This window comes from Bubalus bubalis, chromosome 4 (assembly GCF_019923935.1).
Source record: "Bubalus bubalis isolate 160015118507 breed Murrah chromosome 4, NDDB_SH_1, whole genome shotgun sequence".
Classification (NCBI taxonomy): domain Eukaryota; kingdom Metazoa; phylum Chordata; class Mammalia; order Artiodactyla; family Bovidae; genus Bubalus; species Bubalus bubalis.
The window spans coordinates 64,413,159-64,433,176 of record NC_059160.1 but is presented as its reverse complement, the minus strand read 5'-3'; the positions used below and the strand labels follow the sequence as shown (position 1 = coordinate 64,433,176).

The 20,018-nt window shown below is 45.4% G+C and overlaps 1 protein-coding gene across 1 annotated transcript; it reads right to left on the bottom strand.

Moving 5' to 3' along the window:
• Positions 1 to 268: 268 nt before the first annotated feature.
• INHBC (inhibin subunit beta C) lies at positions 269 to 12,961 on the bottom strand. The gene is made up of 2 exons (XM_006077882.4): positions 12,435 to 12,961; positions 269 to 3,110 (listed from the first exon to the last, which is right to left on the bottom strand). Exons 1-2 carry the CDS (start codon positions 12,745 to 12,747, stop codon positions 2,365 to 2,367), a joined length of 1,059 nt encoding a protein of 352 aa, XP_006077944.2. The 5' UTR covers positions 12,748 to 12,961; the 3' UTR covers positions 269 to 2,364.
• Positions 12,962 to 20,018: the final 7,057 nt, after the last annotated feature.

Sequence of the window (20,018 nt, the reverse complement as noted above, 5' to 3'; positions counted from 1 at the left end):
GTGCTCCCAGGTTATAAATACCCCAGCCATCTGCCTCACAGGCCCGCCCTACCACCAACCTGGCTGGGGCCTGGGGGGTAGCGACAGGCTTGAGAGTGGGTGAGGAAGTAGAAGGAGCCTGAGTGAGTATCTTGCCCTACAGAGAAAAGCCTGAGGAGCCTAGTGTCAGGGGCCAGGGAGTGCTGGAGGAAAAGGTTGGGAAGAGGACAATTCCACTGTTTCTTTTTTGTCAAAAGCAGAGCCAAAAAAGAGAAGGAATAATACTGACTCCTGTTACATTTAGTTTATTTTAAAATTTGCTATTTTGTTCATCTTGGATATTTTTGCATTGATTTTTTAAAATATTGCATTAAAATATTATTTATCTTGACTGATGGAATTTTTGACATCCCCTTAAAATTCTGTCTCCAAGGCAAGTACCTCACTTCACCTCACCTTAGTCTTGACCCTGGGGACTGAAGCTATAGTTGGAAGGAAGGCGGTTAGATCTGGGAGGAGGTGGATTTGGGGTGGGAGACAGTGGTAGAAGAGGGCAGCCTAGCACCAGAAGGCTTCCTTAGAGTCTCTCCTTAGGTGAAGATCTCATAAAGTCAAAGGACAGAGAACTTCTGAGCAAGTAAGCATTTGCTCACGAAGCCTGCAGCTCAGATTTGCCTTTCTCCAGGAGGTCTTTCAGGCTCTATCCTTTAGGGTGCCTTTTCCAGGGACCTCAGACCTGGATAGGAGGGGGTTATATGCTGAACAAACACAGACAGCACGTTTCCCAAAGGACACATGGGTTTTGCACAATCTCGGCCTTGGGTTGCAGACAATATCGACCCCATGGTTCAGGGCTGTCCAGCTAACGGGGGTGGGGGTGGCGATAGTGGGGGAAGAGGGCAAAGGTCTGGAGAGGACCCAGTCTCAGAGCAAATGCCTCCCTCTCCTCTCCCCAGACTTTCCTTTCCTTCTCCCCATCCCACTCAAGTGGCCCTTGGCCAGTTCCATCTCCCAAACAGGACTCCTGGCTGGAGCCCTGAGGATCAGTGAAGGAAGGCTGCCTTGTCTCTGCTTCCCACCATGTATGTGCTCACAGGTTGTCACCTACTTGCTGGTTGAACAGTGATCTGTCTCATCTCTCGGACCGAGGACAGAGGGAGGAGAGGAGCAAGTAAAGCCCAGGTCTTTATTAGCTGGAAGACCAGTGAAGATGGTTCTAGGAAGTAGGATGGGACCTAAGAAAGGAGGCAGCCTAGAGAAGGAGGAGTCATGATGTGTGGGACAGACATAAAGTTCAGCCCTAAGGAGACTGTGAGGAGACAAAAGTGGGCAGGGCAGGCAGGCTCTGTGTCATCGGGGGTACCAATCAGGTTCCTGGCAGGAAATAAAAGACCCACTCAGCTGTCTATGTTTGCATCACTAAGAAGACTCAATGAAGGACCTCTCTTCAGAGGTATGGGCAGGGTTAAGGGAACTGAGGAGGGATGTTGAAGCACCCAGGAACTAGCAAAAGGCAGATCAAAGGCTAAGAGGAGACAGGCCAGCGTGTTTCTTGCTCCTCTCCCTCTGCCTAGGTTCCAGGGTTCTGTGTGACTGTCGCTATGCCCATATCCCTACAACTCCTGTCCAGCTCCCCACCCCCTCCACAGCTCCAGCTCTGCCCAAGTTCTGGTATCCCTGTTTCCACACTCTTGGCTTGTAAGAGCTTTCCATTCTTGCTAGTTTGCTAGGCCAGTCAAGCTCAGCAGGAAGCCAGAGGCCAAAGGAACTCAGGTGAGTCTGCCCCCAAGGGTACAGAGCCAGATGGAGAAGGACAAAGAATGAATGAAGGCATGCCAAGAGAGGCTTTAGCAACCCACTGGGCAAGTCAGAGGGAAAAGGGCTCAAGACATAGAGAGGATGTAATGTTTGGTGGATCTAAGGGAGGGACTCTCTGGAGATCCAGAAAAGCAGGGAACGGAGCTGGCCAACTCATCCTGCAGTGGGGGACGTGCAGTAAAAAGGGCAGGGAGGCACCATGGATTGCAGCTGGGCTGTGGGTGTCTGTCTGGGACTCAGATGGCACTGATCATGGCTGGAGATGGATCAGAGTCCCTAGGGTGGCAGTTGAGCACATGGGGCTTGCTGAATGGACTCCGCCCCAGGAAAGGGGCTAGTCATTATAAAGATGGTACCATGGATCTCCTTAGATCACATCTTAGGAGATGTGATGAAGGTCTCCTCACATCAAAGTGGGGATAATTTCCCCAAGTTGCTCAGGAAGAGGGTGTCCATCTTCTGGACAGAGGCAGTAAGAGGGCCACACCCTACTATCAAGGAAGAGCACCTCAGTCAGGGCGTGTTTGCCTGTCCCCCCTCCCCCCAGCTGCCTGTGCCACACACAGACTAACTGCACCCACAGGCCTCTACCACCATGTCAGGTATGTCAGTCTTGACAATGTTGCTGTCCCTGTCATAGTAGAGCAGAGAGAGGGGGCGCCGGACGGTGGGCACACAGCATGAACTCCCTCTGGTGGTGCCTGCAGCTGTGTTGACCTTGAGAAGATTGAGCACCGAGGTGTAAAAGGAGGCGGCGATGCCAGGCATGCCTGCCACATGCAGGGGGCACTGCCCTGTGCAGAAGTTCATCGCATAGCCCTCAGGCTGGATGATCCAGTCGTGCCATCCGATCTCCCGGAAGTCCACGAAGAACTCTTGTCGACAGCACATCTTGGACCTGCCCTGGCAGTCGATGCCTCGACGACGAACCCGGTGCTGGCCCCCGACTCTCACCCGAGCTGTCATGAAAGGCCTATGTGCAGCCCCAGCCAGGACGACTGGGCTCCAGTCCACCTGTCCTTCGGGGGCCAGCTCCAGGGCCAGGTGCCCCTGGCTATAGGCAGTCTGAGCTTCAGGCCCCAGGAGAAGCTGGTGCCAGCCACTGTCGTCTACCTGCAGCAGGTGCTGAGTGGCCGAGGTGAGGTTGGTGTCACGTGGGCTGAGCTCAAGGACCCTCACCTTCAGAGGGCAGGTGGTATTGGGAGGGAGCTGCACAAAGAACATGAGGCTGGCCTGCTGGACCTCCAAGCCTCCAGCCGAGCTGTCAGAGGAGAAGTGGAAATCCAGACGAGTCTGAGTGGTGTTGCAGAGGCCTGTGGACACGAGAAGCCCCAGTCATTTGGCCTTCTGAGTATCATTCTACCTGCTACCTCCCTGTGCGTTCCTTCTCAACCACAGTCCTGGCACTGTTAAGGACCCTTTCCTTCTTAAAAATCTCTTCTCACAACTCTCTTAGGATTCTTCCTTAATTTTCTGTACTGGCTTCTCTTTCTCTGACCATCCCTCCAGTGCAAGAGTTCTTGGGTCTGTCTTTGACCTTCATTTCCTCTTTTTTTTTTTTTTATCCTTATTTCCCCAACCAGGGATCGAGCTTGCCCACCCCCCTGCAGTGGAAGCTCGGAGTCTTAACCACTGGACCCCCAGGGAAGCCCCATTTCCTCTTACTCTACACTGAGGGGAGCCCTGACCCACAGTTGTGGGCAGCCAACACAAATCTTATGCTGGTGATTCCTGAACCTGTCAGTCCAGTCCAGACCATTTTGCGCCTTGGGAATCACCAAGCTTCAGGCCTAAACTTCTAACTGTTTAATTTTGCCACATTCTGTGGAAATGTAGAAATCATTATTTTCCTCCCTATATACCTCTCTCTCTGTTCTTAGAATTGGTCGCACCATTATTTTGCTTATCATCTTTAGAAACCCTAAGATCACCTCCCTTATTCTCCACATCCAGTTCCTCACCAGAGTGGTTCTAATGACTGGCATAGGGACTTACCTGGCTGCCCAGTGGTTAAGACTTCTAGTGCGAGGGGCCTGGGCTCAATTCCTGGTCAAGGAACTAGGATCCCACTTGCTGTGGAGCTCGACTGAAAAAAATGGCTCTGCATTTCTTCCTGTGCCTATCACTGTTGCCCGATTCCCCCTCTTCGTCTCTCGCCTGACCTACTGAAACACATGAATTGGATTTCTGCTCCCTCCACTCCTGCTTTTGTCAGGATCACTAACACCTCCCATGTTGCCATATCCACATGGTTTCATCTCTATATTTGCCTTACCTGAACTTCAAGCAGGTGTTTGACACAGTGGACCATTCCCTCCTTCTGGAAGTATTTCCTTCTCTTGGCTTTCATGACTCTGGCTACTCTATCTTGGTCTCTTTGGCTGACAGCCCCTCTTCCTCTGCCTGACCTCTAAATGTTGGAGGTCCTCAGCTCTCTTCACTTCTCTATCTGTACTCTCTCCCAGAAAGATCCCATCAATTCCCTTGTCTTTCAATTTCATCTATATGCTGATAACTCCCCAGATACCTATATCTGTGGCCCTGACCTCTCCCTGAACTTCAGGCTTGTATATCCAGCCGCAGATCTGATATTCCACTAGGATATCCAATGCTATCTCAAACTTTTCAAGTTCAGAGAAGAACTCTAGGTTTATCCTCCCCGACCCCCAACTTAAACCTGTTCCTTCTTCAATCTTCCCTTTCCCTATAAAGGTATTGCTTAAACCAAAGTCTTGCTTGCCCTCATTCCCTTCTTTGAAATTATCTACAGACCTGTCAACTATATCTCCAGTTCATAATGTAATTTCACTTAATGCCACCTCCTCTACCATACATTAGTTCAACCCACAATTATCTTTTTCTTGAACTATGGCAATAGCTTACCAAGTGATTGGTTCACTCTTGCCCACAAAACCATTCTTCACACATTAGTCAGAGTAATTTTTTTTTTCCTGGCTATGTTATGTGGCATGTGGGATCTCAGTTCCCTAACCAGTTCCCTAACTCACACCTACTGCAGTTGAAGCACAGGGTCTTAACCACTGGACCACCAGGGAAGTCCCAGAGTAATTTTTTTATAGCATAAATCTGATCAGCTTAATCATCTCAGCTTAAAACCCTTCAAAGGCTTCCCATTGCTATTTGAATAAAATCTAAACCCCTTAACAGGGACTTCCCTCGTGGTCCTGTGGTTAAGAATCCACCTTCCAATGCAAAGGACATGAGTTCAATCCCTGATCCTTGGGGAACTAAGGTCCCACATGCTGTGGTGCAGCTAAGCCCTAGTGCCACAACCAGAGAAGCCTAGTCACCACAAGGAAGAGCCTGAACACTGCAATGAAGACTCAGAACAGCCAAAATTAGAATACATAAACCCCTTAACATTCTTGCCTAGAGAAATCCATGGACAGAGGAGCCTGGCGAGCTATAGTCCATGGACATTCAGAGTCAGACATAACTGAAGCAAATTAGAACACACACACAGCATAGAAAACTTGAATGATTAGGCATTCTGCCACTTAATGACTATATTCTACCTCTACTGGTTTTTTTTCTGTTCCTTGAACTGTTACGAAGCATGGACCCACCTCATGGCCTTTGCACTTGCTATTTCCCCTGCCTGGAATGTCTTTCCCAGAATGTTGAATGACTGGCTCCTTCTTGCCATTCAGTTCAAATTCGCTTCTTTAGAGGGGCTTCCCTGACTGACCTAGCTAAAACAGCCTTCAACTTTACCCCCTCATCTCTTTAATACACTATCCTGTTTAACCAGTCTTTATGGCCACTGTCGCTCTCTGTAATCGTCTTGGCTTTTTTGTTCATTTGTTGACTATATGCTTCTCCTTCCCTCTTCTTTCCCCATCCCCACTCCCAGCCAGGATGTAAACTCCACAAAGGTACAGATTGTGTCTGTGTGGCCCGCCACTGTATCCCTAGCACCTGGTACATAATAGGCATTCAATAAACACTTTTTGAGTGGATGGCTTTTCATTCTTTTTTTTTTAATTCATTTTTTTTTTAATGGACCAGTTTTAAAGTCTGTTTTGAATTTGTTACAACATAGCTTCTGTTTTATCCTTTGGTTTTTTGGCCGCGAGGCATGTAGGCTCTTAATTCTCTGACCAGGGATTGAATCGCCACCGCCTGTGTTGAAAGGTAAAGTCTTAACCACTGGACTGCCAGGGAGGTCAGGTCTTTCATTCTTATTTTACGCAGACATCAGAATTATTTTCCAAAAGGCTAGATCATAAAATTCATAGTTAAAAAAAACTTATTGATGAATACACCTGTTTTAGGAGGCAATTAAATGCCATTATGCTTTGGCCTTAGTGACTTTTTTATTTATTTTAAGTAAAGAATGCTTTATTGTGGGAATGTCACTGATACGCTCATGGGCATAAAAGAGCAGAAACTAAAATTCAACTAGACTTGGCGTGAATTGTAAAGCCTGGAATATGGTTGTTCTAGACAGCTCTGAAAGTCTACAAGATCTCAGTCATCTCAGTCTTCCTACGTAAGTCTACTCCCTTCTTCTCTTTCTGTGGATCTACCTCTTTTGCCTCCCTGTGAACTTCCTCAGGTCCCTAAATGGTGGCCCCAACTCCTGAGTCTACAGAACTTTTAACTTAGTTAAAAGTTCTTCCTAGCTAAATGACCTGATTCTTCAGTGTTCCAATTCCAAAATCCTTAAAGAAGAGTCTGATTGGCCCAGCTAATGTTTTCTTGTTAGGTCACTAAGCGCTCTTACCTTTTAGAACCTCGTAAGTCACCCCAGTTACGGCAGGCAGACACAGAACCAGCAGGGGCTGTGGTTGACTTTCATGTTGTTGACTATCAGTGAACAATACCTCCCAATATTCACGGTTTTGTGCAATCCCTTCCCATATTAATTCTGGGCTTGGCATGTGACTTGATTTGGCCAATAAGAGGTAGGCAAGCACGGTGCAAGTAGATGCTTAATAAATACTTAATAAGTACTTTGAGGCTTCCCCCTCTTGGAAGGAAACCTTTATTTTAAATTGCTTTTTTTCATTTGGCCACATGTGGGACCTTAGTTCCCTGACTGGTTATTGAACCTGTGCCCCCTGTACTGGAGGTGTGGAGTCTTAACCACTGGACTGCCAGAGGAATACAGGAAACCTCTAAATGCTTTAAAGAAACTTGAGCTAGACTACTGAATGATGAGGAGCCAAGTGGAGAGAGACTTCGGAAGATCAGAGGCCATCCTGGAGATTTCAGCCCCATCTGAGAATGCAATTGCTTGAATGACCTCAGCGATACCACATCAAGTGAAGGAACTGTCCAGAATAAGTCCAGTCAAACTACAAAATCACAGAAAATACTGATTTTTTTTTTTTTTTTTTTTTTTTTTTTTTTGCTTTAAGCCTCAATGTTTGAGCTGATCTGCTATATTAATGGATAACTAAAACAGAAATAAGTATCTGAAGTGGTGTACACCATAGAAAAGGCTTAAAATATGCAGTACAGGCTTAGGGACTGGGTGGCAGACAAGGGATGGAAGGACAGCAGGGAGACTGTTAGTGAAGGCAGGAAGGACAGTGAAGAAATCGCTGTTGGAAGCTAGAGAAAGGGGAACCTGTGTTATGTATTGGCTATCGTCTCTGGTAACTTGGAAGCTAGAAATGGTATCTAACAAAGTTGTGAATTTAGCTAAAGATATTTCCAGCAGAATGTTGAAAGTTTGGCTTATTTTAGCTGCCTATGATAAGGCATCTCAAGAGTGAGATGAACTAAAAAAGGAACTGTTCAGTGTTCAAGCAGAATTTAGAGAAAAACTTTCCAACAGGACTTGTTAGATTGAACAATATAATATTTTTTCATTCCTCAACTCTGTTTGGCAAAAGGTTCTCAAACTAAGAAATGGTCTCAGGGCAAAAATCAACTCCAGGACACTGCAGGTAAAACATGGCTTCAGAGTTATGATCAAAACAGTAAAGGGTAAGCTCTAAGACCTTTTGTTAGGATCTAACATCTTTGTTAAGATCTTTCTTTTTTTTTCGATCACATTAGTTCCCCAGCCAGGGATGGAACCAGTGTTCCTGCAGTGGAAGCACAGTGTCTTAATCACTGGGCCACCAGGGAAGTTCAAAAATCTAAAATGTAAGATGTTTTTCTATAGATTCTCTCAACTAGACAGAAGGGCTTCTAAGAATCTTATCCCCCAACACCCTGACTTGTAACCTAAAGACGGGCATCTGTCTTGATAGAAGGGAGTGCCTTTTGTCTGACTGAGTAGACTATAATTTATTATTTAAAAGGCTCACAGAGTGTTAAAGAGAATTTTAATAGGGAAAGCAGCACCAATTTGGACTAAAAGAGATAGAGATGACTCAGAATGAAAAGAAGTCTTCAGGTCTCCAGGCCCCCAATTTTTTGGGGCAGATGTAGGCTGAGGAAACTACTCTGCTGCAAACACAGGCCACTCTTTATTTAAAAGGAAAGACATCTGGGGCTGGCACTAAGTGTTGAGAGAGCAGATCTAGAAGCCTGGGAGAGTAATGGTGGGCTCTTCTTAAGAGGAGAGGAAAATTGCAGAAAAAGGCCTTAACTAAAGGAATTCCAGACTTAGAATTTTCATGAACCAGTGACTGCTCTGCGTCTTCCTCCCCTGGCTCCCATTTTGAACAGGTGTGTCTATTATGATTATCCCATTCCTGTCTCAGCATTGTACGTTAGGTATGTGGGAAGCAGATAACTTGAATTTTTAGGTCAAAGGCAATGTTGTGCTGGTAAATATTTAACAACTGGATTCCAGAGTTGGGGGAAAAGGCACTGATTAATAGTGTTAGCCAATTTCTGAGGAATACATTCTCCTATATTGGCCAGTTTCAGACTACCGCTGATACCAATGAATGCACAGTTGGCAGATGTTCACCATCAGGCCTCAAGAGCCAGTCTGAGCCAGTGTCAGGACACCACTGGAAGGTCTTCCCCTGGTTTCTCCAGGGCCCCAAGCTCTTTCTCTTTGTATCTCCAGCAAGAACAATTCTCAGATCTTCTCTTTCACACAATGGTGGAGATGATAGCTTAAGCTGGGAATGAAAACTTGAAACTAAAATATTTAAATGTAAAAGATAAGATCCAGGGATCAGTCATTCTCATCTCCAAAGTTCATTTTGGGTCACACCCCCTCCAGCCTGAATGTTGTATTCATCCATTGATTAGCAAATATGGAAAGTATATAGACTTTAAAGTCAGAGAGAACTGTGTGTGAGTTCTGCCCTTGGTAAGCTGTATGACCTTGGCCATGTAAATTATCTTCTTCGAGTTTCAGTTTCTGTATTCTTAAGATGGGAATGATAAAATGTTAGTTGCTCTTTGCGACCCCATGGACTGTAGCCTGCCAGGCTCCTCTGTCCGTGGAATTCTCCAGGCTAGGACACTGGAATGGGTTGCCATTTCCTTCTCCAGGGGATCCTACTGGGGATCTTCAGGGGATCTCCTCCAGGGGATCTTCAGGGGATCTTCCTGACCCAGGGATCGAACCCGGGTCTCTGGCATTGCAGGCAGATTTTTTACCATCTGAGTGACCAGGGAATGATAAAGTCTACTTTATGCAAGGATTAACTGAGAGGAGGCAAGTACAATAAATACCTGGTAATGGTTATTACTGCCACAGTGTGCCAGGAACTGGGCTAAGCATCAGGGATACAAAGGTGAAAAAAAACCATCCAGGAGGCACAGTGGTCAAGAATCCACCTGCCAATGCAGGGGACATGGATTTGACCCGTGATCTGGGAAGATCCCACATGTGAGGAGCAACTAACCCCATGAGACGCAGTTACTGAGCCCACCCTTTGGAGCCCAAGAGCCACAACTACTGAGCTCACGTGCTGCAACCACTGAAGCCCTCATGCCTAGAGCCTGTGCTCCGCGACAAGAGAAGCCACAGCAATGAGAAGCCTGTGCACAGCAAAGAAGACCCAGTGCAACAAAAAATAAAATAAATATTAAAAAAATAAAGTAACAAGGCTTAGTTGCAGATAGGATGGTGACAGCAATAAATAATTGTAAAACCAACCAGGATTGTGGTGTTCAAAGGACTCATGGTTTCATGGCCATTGTCCATTTTGTGTTCATCCACTCCAAACTACCTTCAACTCCAAATGCAGTCCATTTCTTCAGATTTTTACTCGTGTTTTTCCATTTAGGATGTTGTTTACCATTTTTTACCCATTGAAGTCAAACTTCCTGTACAATTTAGCCTATTTGTAAACTTCTGAAAGACTTCCCTGTCCTGTCAGGTCCCAGTGACTGACTTCTGGCCATCAAGGGCTTGTGTTCTTATCCAGCATTAATTTCATTCTGCCTTGTGTTCTAGGTAATTTATTCCTAGCAGTAACAATTAAACTCTTCATGGGCAGAAGCTGAATCTTCTAAGTTCCCTCCTACCTCCTCCCTTCTAAGTGAAAGAAAGTGAAAGTGTTAGTTGCTCAGTCGTGTCCAACTCATTGCAACTCCGTGTACTGTAGCCTGCCAGGCTCCTCTGTGGGTTTCTCCAGGCAAGAATACTGGAGTGGGTTGCCATTCCCTTCTTCAGGGGACCTTCCTGACTCAAGGATTGAACCTGGGTCTCCTGCATTGCAGGCAGATTCTTTACTGTTTGAGCCACCAGGGAAGCCCATGCTTTCTAAGTACATTAATTAGTTCACTTACTTCTCTCAACTATCCTCTCATTATCTCTGTTTTGCAACTGAGAAAACTATCAACAACCCATGACATATATTAATAAGTAGCTGAGCCGGAATTTGAGCCCAGTTTATCTGGCTCCAGAGTTTGTGTTCTTAATTATGAGCAGAAACCCTTTTTTGAGCTGGAATAGGGTCTCATTCATCACTGGGGACTCTAGACATGGTCAAGCTGACCTACAGAATGGTTTGGTTGGTTGTCAAGCATCTACTCTGTTTGCAAGAGGCCGAGTGGTATAATGGTCAAGGTCAAGGACTTGAGACTCAGGCTGTCTGGTTCCACCACTTACTGGTCATATGACCTTGAGCTAGCTACTCAACCTCTTTGAGCCTCAGTTTCTTCACTTCTAAAATACAGACGACAATAGTATTTGCCTACCTGACTTGTGAGGCTCTCAAGGAGTTAGTATCTGTAAAAGGTTTAGAACACTGTAAACATTGTATGTGTGGGTGTTCATTCGCTTCAGTCACGTCTGACTCTTTGTGACCCTATGGATTGTAGCCTGCCAGGTTTCTCTGTCCATAGGATTCTCCAGGCAAGAATACTGGAGTGGGTTGTCATGCCCTCCTCCAGGGGATCTTCACGACCCAGGGATCGAACTCGAGTCTTTTGTGTCTCCTGCATTGCAGGCAGGTTCTTTACTGCTGAGCCATCGGGGAAGCCCAAATATTGTATAAGTGTTAGTTATTTCTACTATATACTAGTCTCTGGTGATAATGTGAGGAATAAATGACAGTTCCTGAACTCAAGGGGGTCGAATTCTATGGAAAGACTTCATAGAAAACCTGGAAACAGGCAATTCCACAAGGAAGGTCCAGGTTCTGGGTGAGGGTATGGGGGCCACAAGAGAGGGAGCCCCTCGGCCTCAAGTCAGGGTGGGTGTTTTCAGGATAGGGGTGCTGGGTCTTGAAGGGAGTAGATGCTTACCAAAGGAAAGGGACCAGGATTGGGAAGGGCCTTCTAAACCTAAGACAAAACTTGCAAGAAGCTCAGAGGCAAGAGAGATCACTTGTTTATGTTCTGTTTCTCAGATCCTGTCTCTGAATTCTTTTTTTTTTTTTTTTGGCCCCACCTTGAGGCTCCTGAGATCTTAGTTCCTCAACCAGGAATTGAACCTGGGCCCTCAGCCATGAGGGTACAGAGTCCTAAACCAATGGCATGCATGCTCAGTCACGTCCCACTTTTTCTGACCCCATGGACTGCAGCCTGCCCTCCAGGCTCTTCCATCCATGAAATTTTCCAGACAAGAACACTGGACTGGGTTGCCATTTCCTACTCCAAAACCACTGGACCACCAACGAATTCCCCTGTCTCTGAATTCTTGATATTCTCTCCAGCTGCCCACTAAATTCTCTACCCCACTGCTGTTCTTTATCTATCCTTTAAATATCTTTCTGAGCCCCATTTTGACCCTGTTCTGATGTGGGGACCCAAGGTAATCAAGGCAAGAGGACAGGAGTCAGTGGAGTGAAATTGTAATTGGAGTGTTTCACTTTTCTACCTTTTACTCAAATGAGGTATCTGGGGAGGACAGGGTACAGAGAGGCTGGATCCTAGGACCAGAGGAAGGACAGACTCTCCAGTTCCCAGACCCTGAGTCCAGGCTCAGGGAGTGGTTGGGCTCACATCACAGCCTGTGGAAGAGTGTGCGGCCTACAGAGAGAGGAACCAGGGGAGATAGGGGTAGGCAGTCTCAAAGAGAAGTGAAAGGTACCCACTTGTCAGGTGCCCATTGATCAAGTCTAAACTTATAAGGGAGCGCTTGGGTGAGTGGGGGTTGGGAGCCTGAAATTAGGAGACTATAGACTGTGAGAGGCCAGAGTTGGGATGGTTTTGGGGAGAAAGTCAGAGGTTAGATCTCGGGGAGGAAGCTTTTCGTTTCCTGAGGAGATCAAGTTTAGGGGAAGATCTATAGGCCAAGAACCCACCTGTCTGGGCAAAGCTGATGATCTCATACTCCTGTCCCTCATCGGCTTCCGGAAGCGCCCCCTGTGGGGGCCCGTGGAGGCGCTGCAGGGCAGCCCGCAGAGCAACTCCGGACACAGGCCGGCCAAGGGTGGGGCGCTGGCTGAGGTGCAGCTTGTCCAAGATGCTCCTCTTGGCCAGGTTAAGCAGCAGCTCCCGGTGGCTCTCCACATCCAAGGCAGGCTCCCCGCATGCTGGACACTGTCTGTCAGCCCTGGGAGTGGCCACCATGGCTGCAGCCAGGACCAGGAAGGCCAGGAACAAGGAGCAGATCATCACCAAGGGGCTTCCTTGAGCTATGCACCTGAGACAGAGCTGCAACCCCGTGGTTCAGGGTCTCAACAGCTGTGGTCTCAGCTCCTTCCCTGCTGGCTGCCGGGGGCCCCGGAAGGAGAGTGTGTCCAGCTGGCATGACTCCTGGTTGTAGGGGGTAGAGTAGTCAAACATCCAACTTGAGAGATGAAGCAGTTACAGGTAGAATCTGGCAGAAGCCACATAGTCAACGAAACTACAGAGTGGGGGATGTGAGGCGAGGTTGGTTGGGTTGTCCCTCGGCCAACTTTGGGAGAGGGTGGGTTACCCATGTGAGCTGCCAGGCCCGGGGACAAAGGTCAGAGATGAAATTCCTCTTCGGATTGATAGCCTTGCTCGGAAGCCTGGCAGTAGGGGGTGGGAGTGGGGTGTGGAGATCAGAGGTTTAAAGATAGAATGTTAAAACATGACTTTCAAACGTGAGGGGGTCATTGGCAGGACACTGTAGGTCATTGTCATGTAGGTTATTGAGAGTTCATTTTCCCCTGCCTGGTCCTTCTCAAAGCCCTACCGCTCTTTCCTCCCTCCCAGAGGCTCACAGTCCAGACTCCTTTGTAGCCCTGGGTTGGGTTTTGCCCTGTGGGGCTCAAAATCACATCCAATCGGAAGGTTAAAGAAGGGGAAGGAAACTGTTCTAGCCAGGTCTTCTGGGTCCTCAGAGGGAGGTCTGAAATGCAGAAGGAGCTTGAGATCTAGATTTCCTCGGACTTGGAGGTTTCTCCTCTTTAAGAAAAATACATTCTGAGATTGCTCAGAATCCCTGGTGTTCTACCCCAAAGGTCCTGAGGAGCAGGTCTCCAAGGACAAGTCTCTGCATCCACAGCCGGGATTTACCTGGTAGGGGTGGGCGGGTGGAATTAGGAATATAGGTTTTAAAGCCAGATGGCCTGGGTTAAAATTCTGTCTCTTCCTTTTATAAGCTGTATGACTGTGGGCAAGCAACTTGACCTCTCTTACTTCAATTTCTTCATCAGAGAAATGGGAAAACGATTATTCATGATTCCAAAATCCAAAAAGCCTTGTAATCCATACTACCTTGGAGGTAGTTCATATGGTAGCTAAACCTGACCTGAAGAGAAGTGTGCTTACTCGTGGTCTTTTAAAAACTCATACTGGAGACTATTTATACATTTTTACTCCAGAAATATTATTTGATTATGGGTTATATATATGTCCCATCTTCCTTTTCTATTTTTATTTTTTGGCCATGTACCCCATGGCCTGTGGGATCTTAGGTCCTGGACTAGGGATTGAACTTGTGTCCTTGGTAGTGCAAGTTCAGTTCAGTTCAGTTCAGTCCAGTCGCTCAGTCGTGTCCGACTCTGCGACCCCATGAATTGCAGCACGCCAGGCCTCCCTGTCCATCACCAACTCCCGGGGTTCACCCAAACCCACGTCCATCAAGTTGGTGATGCCATCCAGCCATCTCATCCTCTGTCATCTCCTTCTCCGGTAGTGCAAGTGCAGAGTCCTAATCACTGGACTGCCAGGGAATTCTGCATTTTACCTTTCGGAAACCTGAAATTTCCTGAACTCTGAAACATGTCTGGTCCTATTGATTTTGAATATGGAATTACAGATCTTTAATGATTTTCTGAGAGTTTTGAACTTTAAATAATTTTATAAAGTACTTACACTGGCTGGCACAGAATAAGGGCTTAATTAAAGTTTTTTAAATTTTTTTGGCTTAAATTTCTTGGCTTAAAGAAATTTATTCTTGCACAGGTCTGAAAGACAGAAATCCAAAATCTGTATAGTTGTTGTTTAGTCACTAAGCCATTTCTGACTCTTTGTGATCTCACGTAATGTAGCCTGCCAGGCTCCTCTGTCCATGGGATTTCCCAGGCAAAAATACTGGAGTGGGTTGCATCTCCATCTTCATAAAGTTTTTTTTGTTGTTGTTGTTGTTAATATTTATTTTATTTATTTGACAGCACCAGGGTGTTTTTGTTTCATTTTTTTGGTCACCTTTTGTGTCATGTGGGATCATAGTTGCCCTACCAGGGATCAAACCCATGCTCCTGCAATGGAAGCACAAAGTCTTAGCCACTGGACCACCAGGGAAGTCTCTTAATTAAAGTTTATTATTATTCTTGCTACATACTTTTTTTTAATATGACATTTTAACTTTGCATAGGGTAAAGTTTTTTTAAAATTTTATTTATTTATGGCTGTGCTGCATTGCTGCGTGGGGGCTTTCTCTAGTGGTGTGTGGGCTTCTCTTGTTGCAGTACATGGGCTCTAGAGCACAGGCTTAGAAGTTGTGGCATATGATCTTAGTTGCTCCATAGCACGTGGAATCTTCCCGGACCAGAGATCAAAACTGTGTCATCTGCATTGACAGGCAGATTCTTAACTACTAGACCACCCGGGAAGTCTGCTACATAGATTTTTTTTTGTGGGCCAGAGTACCTTCATCTCTAGATGTGCTGAAGAAATTCTGCCAATATTTGCCCTCCTGGACTCTGCTTTCTTAGATGCCATGCCCCAAGTCACCATCTGTGGAGCAGTCACTTAACAAGTCATCTCTGCTGACATTATATTTTTAGCACTGCACACAGGACCTATAATACAGGTGGTAAAAACACTTACTGTATGAATAAATGCTAGTGTACAGGCTGGTTATCAGAAATCACACTTGATTGAATTTTTGTGTCACAGTTTATTAGCTTCTCAACAGGGGCTCATCTTTTCTTCTTCTTTCTTTTTTTTTTTTTTGCCATAAAGTGTATGGGAATTTAGTTTCCCGATCAGGAATGGAACCTTCACCCACTGCATTGAAGCACACAGTCTGAACCACTGGACTGCTGGGGAAGTCCCTCTTCTTTTTTCATACCTGTGATAGAAGTAGATTTATTATAAAATTTCTAGTATAGGCTTATTACTCTTGCCTGGAAAATCCCATGGACGGAGGAGCCTGGTAGGCTGCAGTCCATGGGGTCGCTAAGAGTCGGACACGACTGAGCGACTTCACTTTCACTTTTCACTTTCATGCATTGGAGAAGGAAATGGCAACCCACTCCAGTGTTCTTGCCTGGAGAATCCCAGGGACAGGGGGGCCTGGTGGGCTGCCATTTATGGGGTCGCACAGTCAGATACGACTGAAGTGACTTAGCAGCAGCAGCAGCAGCATTATGGAGAGAAGCCAATGGCAACCCACTCCAGTACTCCTGCCTGGAAAATCCCATGGACGGAGGAGCCTGGTAGGCTGCAATCCATGGGGTCGTGAAGAGTCAGACACGACTGAGCGACTTCACTTTTCACTTTCATGCATTGGAGAAGGAAATGGCCACCCACTCCAGTGTTCTTGCCTGGAGAATCCCATCTATGGGGTTGCATAGAGTCGGACATGACCGAATCGACTTAGCAGTAGCAGCATAGGCTTATTTATTTATAAAATAAGGGTTTTATTACATTTTAACAAAAAATTCACATAACGTAAAATTCACCCTTTAAAGTATATAATTCAGCAGTTTTTAGTACATTCACAGAGTTCTGCAAAAATCACCATTATTTAATTTGAGAATCATTTCATCATTCCCCAAAGAAACCCTGTACCTATTTAGTAGTCATTTTCTAGTAATCTTCCAATCTACAGGAATTGATCTTATATCTAACATTTTAATTTTCCTAATTTCATTCTTGGATATAACTTTACCTGGAGGTTGGGAGAAATAGTTACATTGCTATTTGTTTCATGTCTTAATTACATTATGTACTTCCCAGACCCCCTCAGACTCTAAGATGATTTCAACTGCTTCTCTTCTCACTGACAAATAGTTGGGAAATAAGAGGTTAGCAAAAGCAGGAGAAACAGAGCAGGGTTTCTCTTAGGAGTGGATGCTTTATGTTTCTGCCTTAGCTGTTCTTCAATTACTGTATTTGTCCCTAAAAGACCCTACTGATTCACTCTGCATTATGACACACAGATCCTTTGAAACCTGCCCTTTTCAGTTACATTTCTTGTTTTTTAATTTTATTTTATTATTAAAGGATAATTGCTTTACAATATTGTGTTAGTTTCTGCTGTACAATAAAGTGAATCAGCTATATGTATACATACATCCCCTCCTTCTTGAGTCTCTCCCAACCCATCCCACTACTCTAGGGCATTACAGAGCACTGACCTGAGCTCCCTGTGCTATACAGCAGCTTCCCACTGTTTTATATATGGTAGTGTGTATATGTCAATGCTATTTTCCCAGTTCACCTTACCTTCCTCTCTCCCCCATCGTGTCCAATTGCATTTCTAACAGTGCAGATGATGACTGCAGCCATGAAATTCAAAGACACTTACTCCTTGGAAGGAAAGTTATGACCAACCTAGATAGCATATTCAAAAGCAGAGACATTACTTTGCCAACAAAGGTCCGTCTAGTCAAGGCTATGGTTTTTCCTGTGGTCATGTATGGATGTGAGAGTTGGACTGTGAAGAAGGCTGAGCGCCAAAGAATTGATGCTTTTGAACTGTGGTGTTGGAGAAGATTCTTGAGAGTCCCTTGGACTGCAAGGAGATCCAACCAGTCCATTCTGAAGGAGATCAGCCCTGGGATTTCTTAGGAGGGAATGATGCTAAAGCTGAAACTCCAGTACTTTGGCCACCTCATGCAAAGAGTTGACTCACTGGAAAAGACTCTGATGCTGGGAGGGACTGGGGGCAGGAGGAGAAGGGGACGACAGAGGATGAGATGGCTGGATGGCATCACTGACTCAATGGAGGTGAGTCTGAGTGAACTCCAGGAGTTTGTGATGGACAGGGAGGCCTGGTGTGCTGCGATTCATGGGGTCGCAAAGAGTTGGACATGACTGAGCAACTGAACTGAACTGAACTGATGAAGATAAAATGTCTTAGTTCAAAATCTGGGACTTTGTTGCCCCAGGGTTCCTTATCTTTTTTTTTTTTTTTTAACTAGAGTTATTTTTCTCTTTATTTATTTATTTTTGGTTATGCTAGGTTTTCATTGCTTTTGGGAAGGCTTTCTCTAGTTGTGGGGAGCAGGAGCTACTCTTCGTTGCAGTGCACGGGATTCTCACTGCAGTGGCTTCTCTTGCTGTGGAGCACAGGCTCAGTAGCTGTGATACATGGGCTTAGTTGCTCCATGGCATGTGGAATTTTCCCGGACCAGGGATTGAACTGGTATCTCCTACACCGGCAGGCAGATTCTTATCCATTACACCACCAGGGAAGCCCAGGGTTCCTTCTCTTATAAAATGAGTACAAGGGCAATACCTACTGTTTTGAGGATTAAATTGAAATAACAGATGTAGAATGCTACATATCCTATACTCCATGTACATATATTGTTGTTTAGTTGCCTTAGTCCCTAAGTTGTGTCCAATTCTCTCTGTCCATGGATTGTAGCCTGCCAGGCTCCTCTGACTGTGGGATTTCCCAGGCAAAATTTCTGGAGTGGATTGCCATTCCCTTCTCCAGGGGATCTTCCTGAACCAGGGATAGAACCTGCACCTCCTGTGTATGTCTCCTGCATTGACAGACAGATTCTTTACCACTGAACCACCAGGGAAGTCCTATACACATACATACATAACATTAATACAAATACTAGTTATTATTTCCTCCTGGCCATCACTGCTTCCTGCCTCCAACTTGAAAACCTGCAAATTGCTGATTTTTGAAGGAAAGGAGAATTTCTTATCTTTACAACCTCGTTGGTTATCCATTGCCTCTCTGATGAACTCCAACTTATATTCTTCAAGGTTAGCTGAAATTTCACCTTTAGCATCTCTGTAGCTCATTTGATCTCTTACATCTAAGAACTAAACGCTCCTTCTTGTGTTTCCACAGCACATTGAACACCTATTATAGCACATGTTTGTTGTTGTTCTTTAGTCACTAAGTCATGTCTGACCCTTTGCAACCCTATGGACTGTAGCCCTCCAGGATCTTCTGTCCATGGGATTTCCCAGGCAAGAACAGACAAATGGGTTGCCATGCCCTCCTCTAGGGGATCTTCCTGACCCAGGGATCTAACCTGCATCTCCTGCATTGGCAGATGGATTCTTTACCACTGAGTCACCTAAGAAGCCCCATATATGTTTGTGTGTGTGTATATATATATATATATATAATATTAATACAAATATTAGGTGTTTGTCTCTTACATCTGCATTGACAGGTGGGTTCTTTACCACTAGCACCACTACATAATAAATATTTAATGACTGAATTCTATCCATGTACGACTACAATGCTTTGAGGGAGTTAGTAAAGAAATGATGCAAATACATGTAATCAGTAACTAAATTGATTCTGCCTAGGATGGACAGTGTGGGGGAAGTTGCAAATTTACGATGATCTTTTAAAAAAGAATTGTGTGTTAAAGGATGGTGGTGTGAAGCAGTGATTTTAAAAAGGATGGACTTAAACCTACTTTTAGTTCAGTTCAGTTCAGTCGTTTAGTCACGTCTGACTCTGTGACCCTATGGACTGCAGCACGCCAGGTCTCCCTGTCCATCACCAACTCCTGGAGTTTACTCAAACTCATGTCCATTGAGTTGCTGATGCCATCCAACCATCTCATCCTCTGTCATCCCCTTCTCCTGCCTTCAATTTTTCCCAGCATCAGGGTCTTTTCCGATGAGTCAGTTCTTCCCTTCAGGTGGCCAAAATATTGGAGTTTCAGCATCAGTCCTTCCAATGAATATTCAGGACTGATTTCCTTTAGGATGGACTGGTTGGATCTCCTTGCAGTCCAGGGGACTCTCAAGAGTCTTCTCCAACACCACAGTTCAAAAGCATCAATTCTTTGGTGCTCAGCTTTCTTTATAGTCCAACTCTCACATCCATACATAACTACTGGAAAAACCATAGCTTTGACTAGACCTTTGTTGGCAAAGTAATGTCTCTGCTTTTTAATATGCTGTCTAGGTTGGTCATAGCTTTTCTTCCAAGGAGCAGACATCTTTTAATTTCATGGCTGCAGTCATCATCTGCAGTGATTTTGAAGCCCCCCAAAATAAAGTCTGCCACTGTTTCCACTGTTTCCCCATCTATTTGCTAGGAAGTGATGGGACCAGATGCCATAATCTTAGTTTTCTGAATGTTGAGCTTTAAGCCAGTTTTTTCACTCTCCTCTTTCATTTTCTTCAAGAGGCTCTTTAGTTCTTCACTTTCTGCCATAAGGATGGTGTCATCTGCATATCTGAGGTGATTGATATTTCTTCTGGCAATCTTGTTTCCAGCTATCCAGCCTGGCATTTCACTTGATGTACTC